This window comes from Rhea pennata, chromosome Z (genome assembly GCF_028389875.1).
Source record: "Rhea pennata isolate bPtePen1 chromosome Z, bPtePen1.pri, whole genome shotgun sequence".
In the NCBI taxonomy this organism is placed as follows: Eukaryota; Metazoa; Chordata; class Aves; order Rheiformes; family Rheidae; genus Rhea; species Rhea pennata.
This window is the reverse complement of record NC_084702.1, coordinates 10061381-10081880: the sequence shown is the minus strand read 5'-3', so window position 1 is coordinate 10081880 and position 20500 is coordinate 10061381. Positions and strand designations below refer to the sequence as shown.

General features: G+C 37.5%; 1 protein-coding gene across 4 annotated transcripts in view; it reads left to right on the top strand.

Annotated features, from left to right (window-relative positions):
• GAK (cyclin G associated kinase) overlaps positions 1-20500 on the top strand; it is a 77071-nt gene that overhangs the window by 39733 nt on the left and 16838 nt on the right. For 2 of the 4 annotated variants that reach the window (XM_062599104.1, XM_062599102.1), the window contains 8 exons: positions 1307-1440; positions 2682-2876; positions 3989-4106; positions 8465-8544; positions 8848-9041; positions 10928-11086; positions 11987-12460; positions 14402-14572. In XM_062599104.1, coding sequence (XP_062455088.1) covers positions 1307-1440; positions 2682-2876; positions 3989-4106; positions 8465-8544; positions 8848-9041; positions 10928-11086; positions 11987-12460; positions 14402-14572 — 1525 coding nt within the window. The remainder of the gene's footprint in view (positions 1-1306; positions 1441-2681; positions 2877-3988; positions 4107-8464; positions 8545-8847; positions 9042-10927; positions 11087-11986; positions 12461-14401; positions 14573-20500) is intronic. The other 2 variants (XM_062599103.1, XM_062599105.1) reach the window with 2 other exon arrangements.

Here is a 20500-nt window from a genome sequence, read left to right as displayed (position 1 = left end):
CTGCAAATCAATCTTTCTGAAATGCAAGGTTCTGTCAGTGGATTTGTTTACTAATGAGTTATATATTTAATATTTTGAATGCTGTAATTTTAACTGAATTCCTCAACATGTGAAATATCTTCCTCTGACACCATGAACAATTACAGAGGATTTTCTTTGGCTTGCTGGTTGACCTGTACAAAGATTTCTCTTCTGTGATGCTTTCATTTGGCAATGGCTTTGTAATGCTAGTGTACTTAAGTTACTGCTTGTCGTGCTGGTCAGTGTTGTTTATTCTTCCCTTGTACTCATCAATGCATTGTCCTAAAGAGTAGGCTTCTCAGGGTAGGAACTGTTTTTGTTTCATCTGTGTAGTATTTAACTGGCATGGTCTATTTCATAGAAATAGACTAATTCAGGTTAGAAGGGACTTTTGGAGGTCATTAGGCTCAGTTCGAAGCTCGGAGTAAGGCCAAGTTAGTAGTAGTTCAAGTTATTCATAAATAAGGCTTTGTAGTTATGCCAAAAGTAGTAAGTATTTGCTGCTTTACTCTTTAAAGGTCTGGCTGCTTTGGTGCTGTCAGACCTTTTTAGTGAGCTAAGTGGTGGTTAGAATACATGCCTGGCTCTAAAGGAAATGACTATTGAAACAATCTGAGAGCATTTCCTTCTTTCCCATTTCCACACACATAATGAGTATTAATATGCTAAATGACTGCAGAAGAAATTGTTCTTTACTTGCTAGCAATCAAAACTTGAAAAAAAGTCCTGTCAACTTGTCTCCTGATTTTTGAATCTTCAGTGTTTTATAGTATAGGAATGAATCTGGTATGTGTAACAGTGCTCCCTACAAATTAAGAGCCAATGTTATTCTTCCCTTCTCTTATAGTTTCCTGACAAGTATTAGTCTCATTCAGTTTTAGTCACAAGACCTACCTACTGTTCGGTGTGGCTCAGTTCTTCTGCGTATTAGGACTTACGTTGTAATAGAAACCAATGAGTTGTTGGTCAAGAAAAGCACTGAAATTGGATCTCAGGCAGCAGCCAGAAAACAGACTTGAAAATGGATATTCATGATAGTAAAGTAGTAAACATTAAACTGAATGCTTTAGACCATTTTAAGCTAAAGTAATTATTGATGTCTGAGCAAGCAAATAATTTGTAGTAACTCTGTCTTTTCAAAATCAAATGAAAAATTGTCACATTCAATTTCAAATCTGATTGTACTAGAGCTTGGACTTTATTACATACGGTAGGCAACATGTTCTTCAGCGACTTCTGTATTTTTTCCACTAGATTTAATAACAAAATTGCAATTTTTTTGTAGGATGGAAGAGCAGCATCTGCTGTTGTAGTTTGTTCTTTTCTATGTTTCTGTCGTCTCTTCACTACTGCTGAGGCTGCAGTTTATATGTTCAGTATGAAACGCTGTCCTCCTGGCATTTGGCCTTCTCATAAAAGGTATGGTATCAGTCTCTTTGTAGGGTACTGCTGAAGCAAGTATTTCTGCAATTGTGAATATACTGCTATTCTTGCAGAACGTTTTCTAGAAAGATAAATCATTTCAAAAGTGACTTTGTTAGAAAAGCAGTATTCAGGAAAGCAGATGTCATGAATAGGGAAAGTGGTTCTGAATTTTGTAAGACTTTACTCGTTCTTGTTACTGCTGAATCAAATATAATCTGTAGTGAGGCAATGTTAGGAATGAAAGCAAGGGTCTACAGTACTCTTGAAATGCAGTCTTAAGTATAAAAACCACTTGCATGTGCGAATGACATTCTATTCCATGCTTAGTAATTGTTATTAAAATAGGCTTTAGAGTGTCAAAATGGAAGTTCTGTGGAAAGAGTAACAATGTAATTCCTGTTGTAGTAGATTTCCTGTTGGAGTATTTTCTTTTTTTAAAGAGTGTGTGCAGAGATGACTTTCTTACATGTTGAAGTGTTTTAAACTGATTATTTAACTTGATGTTGTTTGCTAGATCACGTAACAGTGAAGTCCCAGTAACAAGTGGCAGTAGCAATAAAAGGTACTTCTGCAGAAAGTTAGATATAGAAAAGGTGAGAAGTAAGGGCTAGTGAAGTGAAGTGACAGATTTTGCTGTTGTACAGGTTGCCTTTGAATATACTTAATGGGCCCTTTTCTGATAACTGAAATTTACCAGGATAAATTACAGCTAGCCCAAGGTATGAAGTGCTTTTGGAAGCTTTAGATTACTAGCTTGAACTGAAGTGTAACCTTGATCCAGTGTGTGTAAAAGACAAGTACGTAATTCTCCTAGTAGGGTGTAGTAGGGTTTTTGGAAAGAGGAGCTAGTTTGTCCAGCAAGTAAATGTAAAGCTAAGGAGGTGAGGCAAAGGCTGGAGTTTGATTTTGGAAGGTGGAACATGATGCAGATGAGATCATATACAGTGTTATATTCATTTTCTGGATAGAATGTCCTTCTGTTGGAGTTTAAAAAACACTATTACTGGACTTAGACTGGTTAGGGATCCTAAATATTTCGTAATGTTCCTATTTCATTCTCCTTCTGTGAAATTCTCTCAGATTTTAAAATGTCTCTCAGGAGTGCTGTTCAGTGTTCTCATTGTTTATTGTTACCATGTGCTGCTGCTGAGTGGCTGGATATTAAAAGTAATCGATATGCATTCACTCATTTTTAGTATTCGGCTCTCTATTAAAATGAGCATCTCTTTTGACAGATACATTGAATACATGTGTGACATGATGGCTGAAGAACCCATTATTCCTCATAGCAAGCCGATCTTCGTCAAATCAATCACTATGACTCCAGTTCCACTTTTCAGTAAGCAGCGCAATGGCTGCAGGCCTTTCTGTGAAGTTTATGTGGGGGATGAGAGAGTGACCACTACCTCCCAGGAATATGACAAAATGAAGTAAGTACAGCTTTTAATTTGCTCTGAAACTGCAAATTGAATTTAATATGGATCCTTACTGTGGGGAGAAGGCATGTTTTTGATATGCCAGTTGAGCAGAAGGCTTCTTTAGTGCTTACTCTTCATGGAAAAACTAGGTCCACTGTTTGATTCAGCTGATCTTGAATGATAAATCACAGGAAAGGGACAGAGCAATTGTAATAGCTGTTCTCAAATGGGCACATCCCCACCAGAAGTATGGGTTACAGTGGGGAGGCATGTTGTGTAGTGGACATTAGGAGACAGAGGTGAGCAAGACTTTACTTTTAGTCCATATTGCATAAACTGTGAAGGTTGACCCCAAGCTGTTCGCATGGTCGGGATAGTATATCAATACCACTGAAACTGAACTTCGTGTCTCAGTCATAGAAATAGGATCCTCCAGCCACTGTAGCTTTAAGGAAGGCATTACCTATTAGCTCCTCTGTTGCTCTTTTGTGGTTCAATGTTGGAATTGCAAATATTATTAGTGGTTTGGGATGTACCTAGTTGGGGAGGGAAAGTATGAGAGAATATCAGAACCCTGCTAACTTCCCTTTAAATCCAAGCCCAGTGGGGAAGTGTCATGAATTTATTGAGGGGGACAGGAATACCTGAGTGGTCTTCAAATAACCTTTTTTCTCTTTTATACTTTTTCTATACCACTGTCCCCAAGTGGGAGCCCTGACATAAGTTATTTAAAGCTATGGGCAGCTACTGATTCTCTCTGCACCTTTCTTTTGGAACAACCTGCTTTGTAATATCCTGTTTCTTGACATCCTTTATCCTTAGTATCATTTGCCCTATTCATGCTCCTGTATTTTCCAGCAGCTTCTTGGAAGCATGTTTTTCCCCATATCTGATTTGAGAACTGCAGGTCTAAATAGGTACCTGTTGGTCTACTGTAGGCAACTGTTAAGCTTATTTTTAGACACCTTCTAAGTTTTCATTTAGAGAGTTAAGTCTTTACCCCATAACAAGAAATTAAAGTGGAATTTTATGGGGTGATGTTGAATGGCTTGGAGAAAGCAAACTGAAAAAAAATACAGTGTATTTTTAAAAATTATGTTAACTGTAAATATGCTTTTTTCCAGAGAGTTCAAAATTGAAGATGGGAAAGCAATAATTCCACTAGGAATAACAGTCCAAGGGGATGTTCTCATTGTGATATATCATGCCAGGTCGACACTAGGAGGCAGGCTGCAAGCTAAGGTAATGATAAACTTAAGAGCCTGCGCAGAGGGTTTGCTTAACATTGCTGTTTGAATTTAATTGTATTTATGATCTCATTAATAGGTACATGGTTTTACTTATTCTTTGCTCCAGTAAATCTCTGAGGTTTTCGTATGCTTGAATTCAACTCTTTCAGGCCTGATATGCATGTCCATTCTCTTAGTGCTCACACACAAATGTTTTGGTAGTCATTTCTGCAAATTACTTCGGTATTGTAGGTTACTATCTTTGCATGGAAAGCCTTTAACAAATTTATCTGGGAAGTGGTTTTAAGTCGCACAACAGATGAGTGAGTTTTTTTCGCTCTGTACACACAAACCATAACTGAAGGGAAAATACTACTCATTGAAAAAGCAGGATTCCAGGGACTGCCTCTACAAAGCAGGCTAGGAAACTCCTTGTGGTGTTACACCTTATTTCTACAGCTGAGTTGTGGTTTTCTTTATAGCCGTTTTTCTTCCCGGCCTTCATTTTCCTAGGGAGAATGCATTTTTGCTTTTAATTCAACTGAGAATGCTGCTGTTTTGGAAAGTCACAAAAAGCTTATGAAACCCCTTTTCAAATTTCTGAAAATAAACATTGCTTTCTCCATAATGCAAGCCAAATGAAACCTGGAGATCTATGTAAAAGATAGGAAAGAGTAGTATAAATTTTAGAGTAGCTTTGAGGATTATAAAATTTGATCTAGGGGTTTTTTGAAATAATACTACAGTTTACAAACATTTTGGTAAAACATACATTCATACACATCTATTACTAACATAGATTTTTTTTTTTTTTACTTTGTGTGTAGAAAGGCAAGTATCAAATATTGTCATGTTGTAAAAATTTAAGACTTTATGCCCCTGGAAAATGTTGTACCTCAACTCCTTAGTCATATTTTAAGACTGCAAGCTCAGTGAGATGATTGTCTAGTGCACAAAACCAGTACATGAATCTAATTCAGCAACAAAAGTGCACAACTAGAGAAATTCAGGCAAGGTTAACCTGATCATGTGTACTCTCAATGTCAGCTTCACTGTTAAAGTTAACACTTCGTTTTTCTGGCATTTATTTTTTCACTGGAACAGATAATAAATTTCTCAGCTGTCTGCTGTAACATAATGCATGAACAATGTTTTGTGATGATCATGGTTTGGAACTTTGAAATAATATTCAATTGCTTTAGTCTAAACTGCTCCCTGAAGTGTTCTGTCAAATTTTTATGGAGATAATGTGAATGTCTACCATTTGCTTACAGTTAATTTGAGAGAGGATTTAGTTTGTGTAGGAAGTGCTTGCATATGAAGGGATTAATAAAGAAACTGATCTAATAGTCTGTTCAGTTACTCATTTGTATTTCAGAATAGATAGGGATAGACTGATCAGAAACTGATTTTTAATTCCTTTTCTTGGGCTCATTACTAAATTGACTTGACCAAAAGGCTGTGGCAGTAAATTGAGCAGATCTTTTGGAGTCAGATCTACCATAGGGAATGAGATCTTTGCTCAAGTGCGTGCCAGGGGAAATAGTGGTACACCTACTGGAGAGAAAAACTTCTTGCTGAGTGGACTCTTAGTTTTGTTTTCTGGTAACATCTGGGACTCCATGAGTGAGAAACAATGTTAGAATCAGTAAGGTTAGAAGGAACCTGGATCTGGAGATCTTGTCCAACCCCCCGCCCCGCTCAGCAGGGTCACTTAGAGCATGTTAGACAGGGTTGTGTCCAGGTGGGCTTTGACTATCTCCAAAGGAGGAGACTCCACCACCACTCTGGGCAACCTGCTCCAGGGCTCCGTCACTCTCACAGGGAAGAAATTCCCACTCACAGTCAGGTGGAACTTCCTGTGCTTCAGTTTCTGCCCATTGCCAAGGGTCCTGTCACATGGGACAATTGAAAAGAGTTTGTCCCTGTCCCCTTGACTCCCTCCCTTCAGGTACTTGTACACATTGATCAGATCCCCCCTCAGTCTTCTCTTCCCCAGGCAGAGGAGGCCCAGCTCTCACAGCTGTTCCTCATGGGGCAGGTGCTCCAGCCCTCTGATCATCTTTGTAGCCCTATGCTGGACTCTCTCCAGCAGCTCCATGTCTCTCTCGTACTGGGGAGCCCAGAACTGGTGCAGTACTCGAGGTGAGGCCTCACCAGGGCTGAGTATGGGGGCAGGATCACCTCCCTCGACCTGCTGGCAACACTCTTCCTAATGTACCCCAGGACACCATTGGCCTTCTTGGCCACAAGGGGCCATTGCTAGCTCATAGTCAACTTGTCATCCACTAGCACTCCCAAGTCCTTCTCCACAGGTCTGCTTTCTAGCAGATCAGCCCCCAGCCTGTACTGGTGCATGAGGTTATTCCTCCCTAGGTGTAGGCCTCCAACTAGACTCCACGTCTCTGATGACAACCCTCTGAGCTCTACCTTTCAGCTACTTCTCAGTCCACCTCACTGTCCACTTGTCTAACCCACACTTCCAGAGCTTCTCTAGGAGGATGTTATGGGAGACAGTTAAAGACTTTTGAAGTACAGGAGAGAACTGGTGCTGTCCTATGCCACTAGCCAAGCTTTTGGGTCTTACCAGGTGTTGGTAGGGAATACTTGAAAAAGTTTCCTGTAGTACATGACAATAGGAAAACAACTCAAAGATTTTTGATACCATGGATATTTAGTCTATGCTTAAGTAGGATAATACAGGTACAGCAGATTTTGTATTTCATATTTTAAAGCCTGACAAAACAGTGAAGTTTCTTTCAGTGGAGGGAAAGTTACAAGATACTCTAGCCTTTAGTAACAAAGCAGTTATTTTCAAAATGTGCTGAAAGTTATACTATTAAAGCAGACTACTTAAAGAAGTTATGCCATTGAGGTGAAGCATACTTCTATTCACTTAGCATTGAGTTCTCACTTAAGAGGAAAAGTGTGCTGTGCTGTTTACATCACTTCTCAACGTGTAGGTAAGGTTGAATTCAGGATAAGATGTAAGTCTTGAGGAAGACAAGGTTTTTAGTAACTTAAACTGAAATCAGTACAACTGATCTTACATTGATTTCAAGGTAAGATCCTTTGAGCAAACTTCACCAGGCATCGTCTGATCCTCTGCTGTTGAAATAACACAGAACACTAATTCAAATGTGCTGGTGGCAGCAAAATAACTTTCAGGGTCCTAAGGCTGTGATTTGATGGAGACTTAATGGAGTCTAGGCAGGACTGGCAAGGTCTGAATATGGCTGATTCAAGCAGGGCTGGTACTTGCTTTAAAGACAGTGCAACTTAGGTATGTAAGTAACTTCACTGTAATCACTCTGACTTCTGATTACTTGTCTTTCAGAAAACCTAACTGTGATAGCAGAAATAGTTCATTTGTTGGATATGAATCCTGACTTAGTGCTTTTGTGGCCTTCAGAGTTGTCCTGCTGCTCATACTGGGATGTATGTAAGAAATCAGCTGGACTCCTGTCATCTGACATCTGATTTATAATGTTTTGTGAATGCACACTTACAGGGAAAGCTTTCAGAATTTAAATTTACTAGATTCTGTTTACTGGTTGCCTTATCACTTACATTGTAAGGAGTGGCAAGAACATTCCACACATGCTGTGTGAAATTAAAGCCAGGGAACAAATGTATTGTGAGTTTATCAAAACTTGCTCCTTTTTGGCTTTGTGCAAGATGGCAGCTATATGGACATCTGTCTTGTGGTAGCATTTTCTGAGCTACTGTGCTGATGAGGTATAGAAAGATAGTTTTTCTGTTGGTAGAAGAGTTTGGAAATTTTTGTTATAATCAGTTTGGACAACGATTAATTCTGCTGGAGCCGAGCACCTGGCTTGATTTTTGTAGAGGGATGCTTTCACGATGTCCTGTTAAAAGTATGTGCTAGAGATCCTTTCTTCCTGTACTGAATAGAATCATTTATCTATGGCAAATGTTTTTTGCTTGGTTTATCTAATGTAGATAATTTTTGAGCAAGATGAGTCTCTCCAAGTGTATGTTGGTTCTGAGAAGTATAATACACAGGTCACGGAGTTCCAACCTTTAGAACAGAGTCTAGAACTACTTGACAGTCTGTGGTCTCCTCGAAGTTAATATGAGAAAGGTATCTGCTTCAGGACCTTTTGGTTTGTGGAGAATATTTCCACAAAGGCACTACAAACTTACTTGAATATTAAAATTTTATTTGTTACATTCTGTCCTAATCTGCATTCAAGCTACTCAAGATTAACTATGGAGGTAAACTACCATGGTAGCAAAACAAACACTTTAACATATTTTAATATTGAAAATATTTTATATTAAAGCAAAGCACTGTGCCTAGTGTTCATGTACAATTATAGACTTCCCCTGTGTTTCTTGTTTCCACAGATGGCTTCAATGAAGATGTTCCAGATTCAATTCCACACAGGTTTTGTGCCCCGAAATGCCACCACAGTGAAATTTGCCAAGTATGTTGTTGATGCCTCTTCATAGGTGATTTGGAAGTGTTCTTTCAAACCTGTCAGGCTTTCAAATTGGGAGATCCATTGCAATAAGATGATTCTTTTTTTTAACCTTAGTGAACCAGGAAGTTTCTTCACAATACCAAAATATTTTCTTTACCTAAATACCCCCTGTTAACTTTTTACAAAAAAATTAAAGTATGACATTTCTTAAGCCTTACACTAATTCCATTAATGTTCTGTCTTGGATTACTGTGAATTTAATCTAGTGAGGTATTAGTTTCAGTCTACTTGTATGTGTCTGTGCAGGTATGATCTGGATGCTTGTGACATTCAAGAAAAATATCCTGATTTATTTCAAGTCAATTTGGAAGTGGAAGTGGAGCCCAGAGATAGACCTAGCTGTGAACAGCCACCGTGGGATAACATGAACATAAAGGGACTGAATCCAAAGATCCTTTTCTCAACCCGAGAGGAACAACAAGAAATCTTATCAAAATTTGGTAATGAATCTCTTTAAAAACTAGAGAGCGTAGCTTCTGATGCACTTCAGTGTTTGAGGAGGAATTTTGTTTTGTTTTTCTGACATTCTTTCAAGTGTCAAACCACACAGGGTTTTTTAAGTATCACTTCAAAAAGTTGTGTTGTATAAAGGAATATAAACTATTATCCAGTATTGGCTTATTGAATTGTTGCCCTATCTCTACTGTTAAATTTGCCTGTTTTAAAGCTCCAAAAATGCTATTTGGAGGGATTTTAACAAATGGAATTGACAGCTAGGATTTGTAGGCAAGTATCTTAAATTCTTTGGCTAAACAGGTATTATTGCTTCACTAAAAATTGAGCATTCTTTAACGCAGTTTTAACTAAAAATGTTTAGGATTTCTTATATGTAACTAATCTTGCTGTTAAATGTTAATGTTGAATCAGTACCTCATGTGGTCCAGAAGGATTTCTTAATAGTACACATTCTGTTCTTCACTTGTAGATGTCCGTTAATTCCAGTTAATATTGTCTACTATCCATTGTCTTTCCAATGTAACAGTAGTTCCATTTTTTTAAATTCTCTTTCAGAATGTCTGTGCTGCTAGTTTAAAAAGCAAGATAGTGTGGTCATTGCTTCTGGTACACCATACATGAGATCTTACTCTTTTATAGTTCCATATGTTTTAATTTCATTTCTCTTATTGGATAGCTGCTGTTGTCTTTAGCAGGATGTGTTCTGCAGCACTTGCACTGTGGTTTAAGCCATGCTGTATTTACCTTAGCTTTTATATTAATTTAAAATATGTTGTGAACACAACTTTGAGCTCACTGAAATCGAGGTATTTCACTGAAAATAAGGATCTTTAGTGTTACTTTCTTCACCTTTCATTTTAAATAAGTCACTTTCACTTTTTGGTTTAGAAGTGAAATGCAAGGGGTTCATATTCAATTGAAAACACTTACTAAAACTTGTTGGGAGGCAATAGTGCTTACTTCCTTCTGTCCTATGAACGTGTTTTATAAAACTCCCCTTAAATGAACTCTCTCCTTAGATAAACTGACATTGAACTGTAATCTTTGTACTTTTCCTGAAATGAGTTTTTTAGCATTTCTGTATGTTACAAGCAGACTACACAGAAGGAGTTTTACCAGTCTGATATGTAGATTTAGTTAAAGAGCATGCATCCTATTCTTTCCAAATTAGTGGGTGAATGCTTATAAATCCAGAGTCTTTATCTTGCAGTGAGGAAACCTTCCTTTCTGGGAGGCAGTATAGCATCAGGTAACCCAGCTGAACACAGCTTAATACAAGAGTCACTTAACACCTGATTGTCAAATAAGAGTTATGAAGAGTTGTTAAGTGCAGCACATGATATATTACTGAACTCTTTTGATATTCTTGTTGACAACTCTATTATTATCTAGTATTATACTTGCAGTACTTTCTGTAGCTGCACTCACTCTTTTCTCATGCTTTCATGTTCCTTCACTTAAATTTCTGTAGACTTTGTTCACAGCTCTTCTTGCCTGATTTAGAAACAGTGGTATAAATGCACTGTTGATGATTAAATGTAACTAAAAGAATTGGTTACAGTTTCTTGCAAATTGAAGTAGAATACTTGAATGGATGCCCGAATTTTAACATCAGTCTAATTTCTTAATTTAATTTTGTAGCCAGAAATAGGCTTTTGCACGTTCTTACCGTTGAAATACAATTAACAATCCTAAATTCAAACCTAAGACATTTTGCCTTTCCAGAGTAATAGCTGCTTTGAGAGACAGATACTTTGCAGTAGTAGTCACTGTGTAAGTCAGACACCAGCTGTGTACAATTGGGATTGATCAGGGTTTAGTTTTTAGAAGTACCTCTGTGAGGATCCTGGTTTAAAATCTAATCTTCTAGGAAAACCAGAGCTGCCTAGACAGCCAGGTTCAACTGCACAATATGAAGCAGAAGCATCACAACTGGAGCAATCTTCAGAAAGCATACCTACTGAGACGGAATCACCACACAGTAGTAGTACTGATGCAAATAACTTCTTTCATTCTCTGGACTGGAAAGGTAGTTTTTTTTTCTCTAAAGTGTGGAACATACTTGTTCTTGTGTGTTGTACTGTATACTCTCTAGTAAATTCTGCAGCTGTTTCTTTGTATGCCTTGTATGACAAAGGCAAAATCACTATTTCATCAGATCATGAGAAAAATATTTAAAAAGTGAACTCTGTAGCTTATTAAATGTTCAGCTTCATCTAGGTAAACATTTGGTAATGACTTTTATGCAAACCTATAAATGCTGAGGAGATCTTTCCTTTTCTACAAGGAAGCCTTGTCTTAGAGCTCTGTTTAGGGCTGGTGGTGGAATGGAGAAAATGTAGATTAGTCAGTGAATCTCAAAGGGTCCAGATAAGTATATATTAACTGAAAAAACATAACTATGTAGTGCATGTACGAGGCCTTTTCCTGGATGCATCTCTAGAGAAATTGTAGTGATTGCATATGTTGTCATTGAATGGTATCAGATCAGAGCAGCAGTAAATGAAGGCTTGTTTAAGCCATATATAGCAAAATATGCTGAGGAATATGTCCAAGTCAGTCCCATTCTGAAAGTATTTGTAATACCTTTCTTTCTACGGTGGCTTGTTTTTTGGTATAGTAGATTAATTTGTAGTTTTTGTATTTAAGTGTGTCTTTTTTCATGCTTATGCTTTGTACCTGGAGAACTCCTTTGTTTACCTGGCTAATCTTAACTAGCAGAGCACATAAGCTAAAATGGAAAGAGCTGCTCCTTTGCCATATGCACAGATGTGATAGGCAATGGTTAGTTTTTCCCCCTTACCTCTTTTGTGTGAGAAGCCTTTGTAAATCAAGGTTTGATATCATGTGTCTTACCACATAAGCCTGTCTTCTCCTATTTGGCAGGACAATTCTGGTAATCTAAAGTTGTTATTTCTTTTCATTCAAGATGGAAAAAGTTCAGAAAGTGGAGTAGAGGACAATTCTTCCAAAAATGATCATGTTCAACTAACTGATGACAAGGAGGAGAGTGATCCTTCCGATGAGGAATTCTCTACGTTTTCGGGAGAAGAAAGAGTGGTAACTGATGAAAAAGACTCTACTACTCCAGAAGGAGAGTTGCTTTTTGAAGCCAGTTTTGAAACACCACCTACACTGTTACAAAAACCTGTTTCTGAAGAGAATGTAGATTTACTGGGACTAGACTCTGATGTTTTACCAGAACAGAAACAGCCTATCTCAGAAATAAATTCTTCATCAAGCAATGCAGACTTATTGAACAGTCTTTTTGTGGGTGACACATCACAGATTTCAGAAGAGTCCACTGGAGATCTTCTGGGACAAGGAACAGATTTCTTTTTCAGTCAGGTTCAGCATCCAGTTGCTGCTCAGACTACATCTTCAGCAACAGCTGTATCTTCTGGTATGTAAATGCAACATCAGAACTCTTGAATGGGCCAACATTTAAAAGCAGTCTGTGTTACACTTAAAATGAGTACCATGTTGTGATATGTACACTGAAGATACATCTGTTTATAGCAAGAATCTGGAGAGAACAGGTTGTTTACTGCATGAAGTAGACAAAAATTACTATATATTAAACTATTCATGTGGTTCAGGGCTTCTTAAAGAAGCAATTTTTAGGTTATCGGAAAAACCAGTTCAACAGTGATAAAGCTTTTCTCTCTTGGTGTTTGTTGGCAATATCCTCTAATCATATGAACAAGCATGTGTCAAGTTTTGAATTTCAAGAAAATTCACTGCACTTTGAGGCTTTGCTATGCATATGTTATATATGCTTGATCTTTTGGATCTAGGTGTAAAGAACTTCTTTTGTTAAGAGCCAGAAATAAAGATTTACTGCATTCTTGTATTTTACATAGATTGGTGGCATTAGGTGTGGTGGAGAGCTGTGCTGTGTAGGTCAAATGGCTGTGTGGGATTTTTGGGTGTGTTAATCGGATAAGACTTCTAGGCAACTGGAAATCCTGTGGATTACTATTTAGATCAGTGGGATAGTACTGTGAAAGGCTGTTTTCTGATTGCTCTTACTAGTGTTGGCAGATTTTTATCCTGAAAGAGAATGTTACTTTATCTAAGGGGCTTTTAGAATAAGGTGTTTCAATTTAGAGGTTCCGTTCTTAGCAATGCCTTGCTAGCTCCTTGTGTCACTTGATTAAACTTTTGGGGCATAACAGTTCTGTCTGTAGTACTACGGTAAGGTTTTAAAGAACATTAGTCAAATAATCAGGAAACAGAAGGCTTAGTCTCTTTGCACAGAGATGATGCACTTGGATTGATAGCCATGCAGCTTGGATTAAAGCTATTTGGAGCGCTTATGTGATTTGTAATACTTCTATCTTCTATTGAATTACTACAGTCAATGTGGAAATATATTTTTTCATTTTTTCAGATAGGCAGAAGTGTATAGAACAGAGCCTTTATCTATGTAGTAAAGAAGTTGAGGTTGAACTCCCCCCAAAACCCTGAGCAGTAGTCACATGCATATCTTGTTCTGCCTTTGAAAACTGACTTGAGAGAAGGATAATTATAGAAGAAAGAATACTTGGCCTATGTTGCATTTCAGTTTTCCCATCACAGTTGTGCCTGATCTTTTGTACATGTAAAATGCTGCAATAAGAACTTGTGTAGATGAGAATCGAGGGTTTTTTTTGAAGTGTTATGAGTGCTATGCAATGTTACCATTGCCTTATTATGCAGTAGGTGCTAGGGCAGAGTAGCAGGATTATTGTTCCTCTTTATGTGAATCTGGCAAGAGTCCCTGGGTTTTTGAGGATTTGAACCTAGAGGGAGGCAGCAGTAATGGGAAGATCTGGAGCCTTGCTTCCAGCTGACTGTCACATGTTACCCCATGCTGACTATAAATACTCTTCCAATTAGTTTTCTTCACTATGATCAGGACCTGCTGAAAGCTCTGCTTCTGTTGGCTTTCCTTCTTGAGCTGACACATTTTCAGCCCCAGATTCACCAATGCCTTCAAGTCAGAGTGGTAGTATAAATGTTTTATTTGACTTTAGTAGTTTAGTTTGTTTAAATTCCTTGGAGATTTGGCATTATAGACAACTGTAGAAACAACTAATTTCTTTGTTTATATGCAGCTGATCACTCAGATTTAAGGAGTACTTCACATGGAGGAAAGTGATTAGGTTGAATATAGGCAGCCTCAGTAGTGATTTATGTGTGAAGAGAGCTTTGTGTAGAGTTGAAATGCTTTGAGCATGAAGGTACATGTTGGGAGATATGTATGTCTTGTCTGTGACCACTAAGGTATACATTTTTTTCTATAACTTCATTAATCCTAAGATAATTGATTTAAGATAATTTTGTTTTCTGCCCCTTCTAGTTGATCCTTTTGATCCATTCACAATGTCATCAAGTCCTGAAAATTCAACGGTGCCTGGTCCAGACCTCTTTGGAGATTTCCTTAATCCAAATTCAACATCTACGTCAAGTACATTTCCTTCCACACACAGTTCACTTCCACCTTCTTCCAGCTCAGACTTCTTAAACTTAGGTAAGTGTGCTTATGATGATCTGTTTCTCAACAGTTGCCGCTACTCAGTGCACTTGTCTTTCAGCCTAGTCGATGTGGGTTAGTGCATCTGAGTAGACGCACTTGTTGACTGCTGTTTTAATTAGAATCTGTTTTGGGAACATAGATACATATGTCCCAGGTAGCAAGGCTTTGCTATATAATGTCATTTTAATAGTTCTGATGCAAGAATATTTCTAACAATACTAACCTTTGGTTGAGAGTTTGATTTTCCTCCGAGTTCTTAGGACTAGGATATACAAACACTTGCAAACATACTGTCTAGATGAGAGAATACTATTGTGATTCTATTTGTATTTTAAAGATTTTCTTGAAGCCTTGGCAAAGAAACAAGCAATTCAAGCAAGTTAGAGTACAACAGTGTCTTTAAAGGCGAGCTAAGGCTAGCTGGATGTTCTTGACCTGAATGCATTCTGATAATATACTTAAAGAATACATTATATAATACTCTAATCTTTGTGTCATCTGGTTTCTGTTTCCTGGTGAAACCTTTCCCTCATGCATTTATTTTAATGTCTATTTAAAATAAAAAAGCTAAATTGTAGTGTTCTTGCCTCCTAAAGTTGATATAATCAACACTTCAGACTTAGTTGTAGTAATCAGCAAATTAACCATGCACATTTTAAGTGGGAAAAATTAGTAATGCAAGGAATTGATAGTATTGCAACAGGACTTACCAATTGGGACTGGAAGATAGAAATTGATTTGAAAAGAGAAAAGCTTAAAATTAAAGTATCAGTTCTTAAAATGAGCAGTTAACCAAAATACTATCAGGTCAATGCATTGGCCTGCACTAAGGGAAAAATGTTTTAATTTGAATCATAGCTGATCTCTATTTTAAACACTTTCTCTAAATCTCAGCCTCATCAATAAAGCAGAGAGTCATGGGTCAGCTGAAGTGAAAATACTAAGTACCAGTAGGAGCACCAGAAGAGCCTATGCTTTTGGAGTTTAAGTTCTGTGAGAATCTGCTAAAAGCAAACTAAAAACTTTTATCTGCAATAAAAACACTTTTATTGAAGAGCCTTGGTTGCACAATACCCTTTGCAGGAATTTCAATTGCTTGAAAAAGCTGCAGAGTCAGCTGCAGTACTTTGTGTAGAAGAAACTTATTGGGTTGAAATGCAGGGATCCTGCTTGTTTGTAACTCCACTTAGCTAAAATTCGGAACTCTGCTATAGTAACTCTAGCTGAAATACTCAGACAAGTTTTTTAAAGAAAAACCCATACAAAACAAACCAGAAACAAACCCAGAGCTTTCTCTTTGTACTTTGAATCAGTACTATACTTCGCCTTTGTGATATGTTGGGTCTTTTCCCTATCTCCATACTAAACATGTTATTTCTAAAATTTTACAAAATGGAGCTTTTAGGCATGCCTGAAAGCTGAAACTAGTTAAGTGATATGTTCCTCCCCTCTGAATCCAAAAACATTCTCTTCATAGAGCTTGTTTTATGGAAACAGTTTAGAGTTGCCCCTTTTCTTGGACAAAATCGGTCTAGTTGACTCTAGCCATGGATGAGGTACTTACTGTATTGACTACACAGATTATTTGTTTGACTGATGGCTTTCTTCTGCGCATACGAGGCTAGTGATCTGAGTACTTTGTTACTTCATTGTAAATTAGGTCTTACCTTGCAGTCGTGATTCTGCTAAAGGAAAGGACTGTCCCACTTACTGTTTAATTTGAAGCAATTGTGTTCTTAGAGGTACAGTAGCAGCTGCATGTTCTTTATTTTATACTTGTATACTTGCCACTCTTAGGCCACTTTTAGTTAGGACACTGCATGAAGTGATAGACAAGAAGATAGGGGGTTTTTTGCAGTTCAGTGAAAGATTTGATTGACACTGATCACTGGAGCATCTTCCTTATCCAAATTTAATCTCACTACCTATTTTTTAAACCATAGAGGCCTTGTTATATGTGATTGAGTTTCTACTTGATGGAATAAACTGATAAATCTCAAGGAAGAGGAAATAGAGTTCATGGCAGGAAATTTTGACTTCTATTCTCATAATGTGCTGTGTTGAAGCAGTGATTACTTCTGTATTGCTTTAAAACAGCTGTATACTGCATGAATCTGAACTCCTTTCTTACTGTCTCCTTTAGCTCACTGGGTACTCTGTCATCTTTCGCTTTGACCAGTGAAGTGATCTGTAGAGTAGTGGTAATTATAAATTTTTTTTCAGTTATTTGCCATATTTTAAATGTCCATAGTAGTTCACTCATATTTTGAACCAATTGCCATAGTCCTACTGCTGTCCACTTAGTTCACTTGCACTGTTTTTATTGTAGCCATTCTACATTGTTATAGAAATCACAAAATGGTTGAGTTTGGAAGGGACTTCTGGAGATCATCTAGTCTGACCTAGTCTGGTCAAACTATGGTCAGCTAGAGCTGGTTGGTCAATGTTGTATCCAGCCCATGACATGTATATCTCTAAAGCTTGAGAATCCACAGCCTTTCAGGACAGCCTGTTCCTGTGTTTGATAACTGCTATGGAAAACAAGATTTCTTGGTTTAAACAGTTTCCTGAATTTTAATCTGTGCCTGTTGCCTCTTGTCCTGTCACTGGGCGCCACTGAGAAGAGTGTTAGTCATCTTTACTTGTTCCCATCACGTATTTATACGTATTGATATAATCCAATGACAGATACTACAATCCTTCATTTGTCTTTGACTCCTCACTGGACTCACTCCAGTAGCTCTGTGTCTCTCTTGTACTGGGGAATATAGTACTGGACACAGCACTTTAGATGTGGCCTCACAAGTGCTGGGCAGAAGGGAAAGATCACCTCCCTCAACCTGTCAGCAACACTTTTCTCAGTGCAGCTGGGGAGGCTGTTTGCCTTATTTGCTGCAGGGTTCACGGCTAGTTCATGGTCAGCTTGTTCACCAGGACTCCCAGGTTGTTCCTTACAAAGCTATTCTCCAACTAGTTTGACACCAGCCTGTCCTGGTGCATAAGCTTATTCCTCCCCAGGTGCAGGATTTTGCAATTCCCTTTGAATTTCATGAAGTTTGTCTTTGCCCATCTCTCCAGCCTGTTGAGGCTCCTCTGAATGGCAGCACAGCCCTCTGGTGTATCAGCCAGTCCTCACAGTTTTGCGTTGTGTATAGACTCACTGCGGGTGCACTCTCTGCTGTCATGCAGGCCATTAATGAAGCTGTTAAACAGCAATGGCCCCAATGCTCGCCTTTGAGATTGGGCACTAGTACCGTGCCTCCAGCTGGACTTTTTATTGGTGATCACAGCTCTCAGCACAGCAGTTTAGCCAGTTTTCAGTCTGCTGTATCTTGACTTTGTCTGATATAGGATACAAAAAAGCTCTTCAAGAAAAGTGAAAGAGTAGGATATGACTTTTTAATTGTTTAGGATAAACCTTAGCATCTGGAATAGTGTTTTTATAATAGACTATATAAACCTTATCCCCACATAATGTGATTTTTCAAAACATTGTTAGGAATTTGTTAACCAGATTTTTTTAAAAAACTCTTACATACCAGAGAACCTCTTTGTAAACAAAATCTAAGTTGAAAAAACAGACCAGTGAGAATTTCTGCTCTATATATTTACCTGCAGCCACAGGGATAGAATGTGTTGAGTTGCTAATCTAACCTTTGAGCAAATGCAGAACATAAAGGAAGTACCTAGATATTGCTATCTTTACTCCAATGCTTTTTCTATACTTCCTTTTTCTGATTTCAGGTTAACAAGATGCACCCTGATGAGTGCGTTGGTATTTCAGATATTTTGAGAATGCGTTGATATTTCTGATATTTTAATGTAGTTCTTGGAGGTTTCTGTCAACATCGGCAAAAATCTCAAAATATACACATTTACTCCTTTTCATAATTTGCCAATATATCGTAACTTTCTACAAATATAGAGATGACTTCCCAGTGGTTCTAGAATTATTGTTATGCAGGCTTTAAAAACACTGCAGAGTTGGAGGAATTGGGATAACACTTTATGCTCCTTTAAGTTTGCCTTCTAAATGGTAGCTCTTCTACTTGTTTAGCTGAAGTCAAGTGTGTATTTGGTCCTTTAGCATTTACTTCAGATACTGGTGTCAATTTTTAGCAATAAAATCAGAAATATTAATTATAATGTTTTTAATATCAGTAACTAGTGTGAGTGGAAGAATATGCTCACTAGTGACCGCAGAGCAAGCACAGAGAGCAGGAATTAAGTAACAGATTTGTAAGAATCTTACTGAGAGCGCAAAGTAAAAATGCAAGCATCAGGTCATTAAACTGAGAAGCAGTTTTAAACATTAAAAATAAATTAGTAATGTCAGTATTCATTTAAAATAAGCTGCAGCAATGAGATACAGTGAACATACTGTTGGAGCAGTAATGAGTGTCTGAAATTAAATGTTACAGAAATAGATGAGCTTTCCTGGGCAGTAAAAAACTATTAAACCTCTTTAAATACCAAAAGAAAATCTGTTACAGTGAACACAACTGAGGCAGAATTCTGGGCTTGCTTTTCACAATGCAGCTTAAAATTTGAAATACATTTTAACACTCTTTTAATGATTTAATTTTAGCATAGGAAATGTGGTTCTTAAATCTGGTCTGTCAACCTGTTATCTTGTAATAAAAGATACATGGTAGTTGAATTTCAACAGAAGTGTATTTACAAGGTGTTTTTAATCTTCCATAAAAATCTTTAATCACTTGGCAGGGACTCAGATATGGCATGACTGTTCACTTAAGACTTTATAACTGTTCTTAAATTTAAGTGGCCACAATTGCAAGAGCAAATTTTATTTCCAGTAGATGGAGTATCCATTTTCTCCTTATTGAAGAGATCTGTTTATTGAGCATATTTGAAAACAGAATTGCTTGGTTTAGATATACAAGAAGCAGATGAGTTCTAATGAAAATCTGGCCAGGAATATATTTCATGCTACCAAAATAAAGTGATCTGATGAAAAGATAGCAGAAGACATGGAAAGTCATCAGAAGCTTGAGTGACTACTATAATTTTCTTCTGAGTAGAGGCAGTTTAAGTGATTGTTTTCTCAGCCAGGCTCTAGTTGAGCTTAACAAGCCTTGCATCATACTAAACCAGTCATTTAATTCACAGGAAATCCTGTTGGCCTCTGATTAAAAGATTTCCTGTGTAGGTGGCAGGTTAAATAAAGAAAATATACTGTGATGTTATGTAGAATGTAGTAAAAAGCAGGGCTTTTATTTTGGGAAGCTGGAAAATGATCTGGTTACCACTAAGTTATTTTTACCTTATAGCTTGGTTTGAGCAGTTAGAAAACAATGAGGTCCTGACTTTCAGTCTTTATTGTTGCATGGCAGAAGATTATAAAGATGCCCTTTATAGAAGAATTTAAGGAACAGGTAGGGAGGGGCTTGCTTGCTCATGTTCTGAATTTCTTTAGCTTTTGGAATATTTAGCTATGCTTTATTTTTTACCCTTTAAGATAGATGTTCTGCTCCTCTGTCCTGATGGGGCTATATGAACTCCAGTGTATAAGGTAGCAGAGATAAAGTTCAGGATGTGAGTAGCCATTGACTTTCAGAATTTTTTGGAGGTCAGTTACATGTCTCTAATGGTATCTCCTGATCTTAAAATCTATTCTAATGCCTAAGCTGTGCAACTAGATCGATTTGGTTCTAGAAATATATATGCATATGCTCTATTCTTTTCTGTCCAGTATATTGCATGTTGTCTCCTGGGCATTGTGCTCCATTCTCTAATTTTTAATGGAAGTGTTATGGATGTACATGGGGAGAAGTGATGACTTCAGTAGCTATTCACAGTGAATTTACTGCTGTTTACAGAAGTAGACTGCTCCCTGCTTTGTTCAGCAGGCTATTAATTGACTGCTCTTTAAAAGGAGGAATTACGAAACAACTAAGTGTT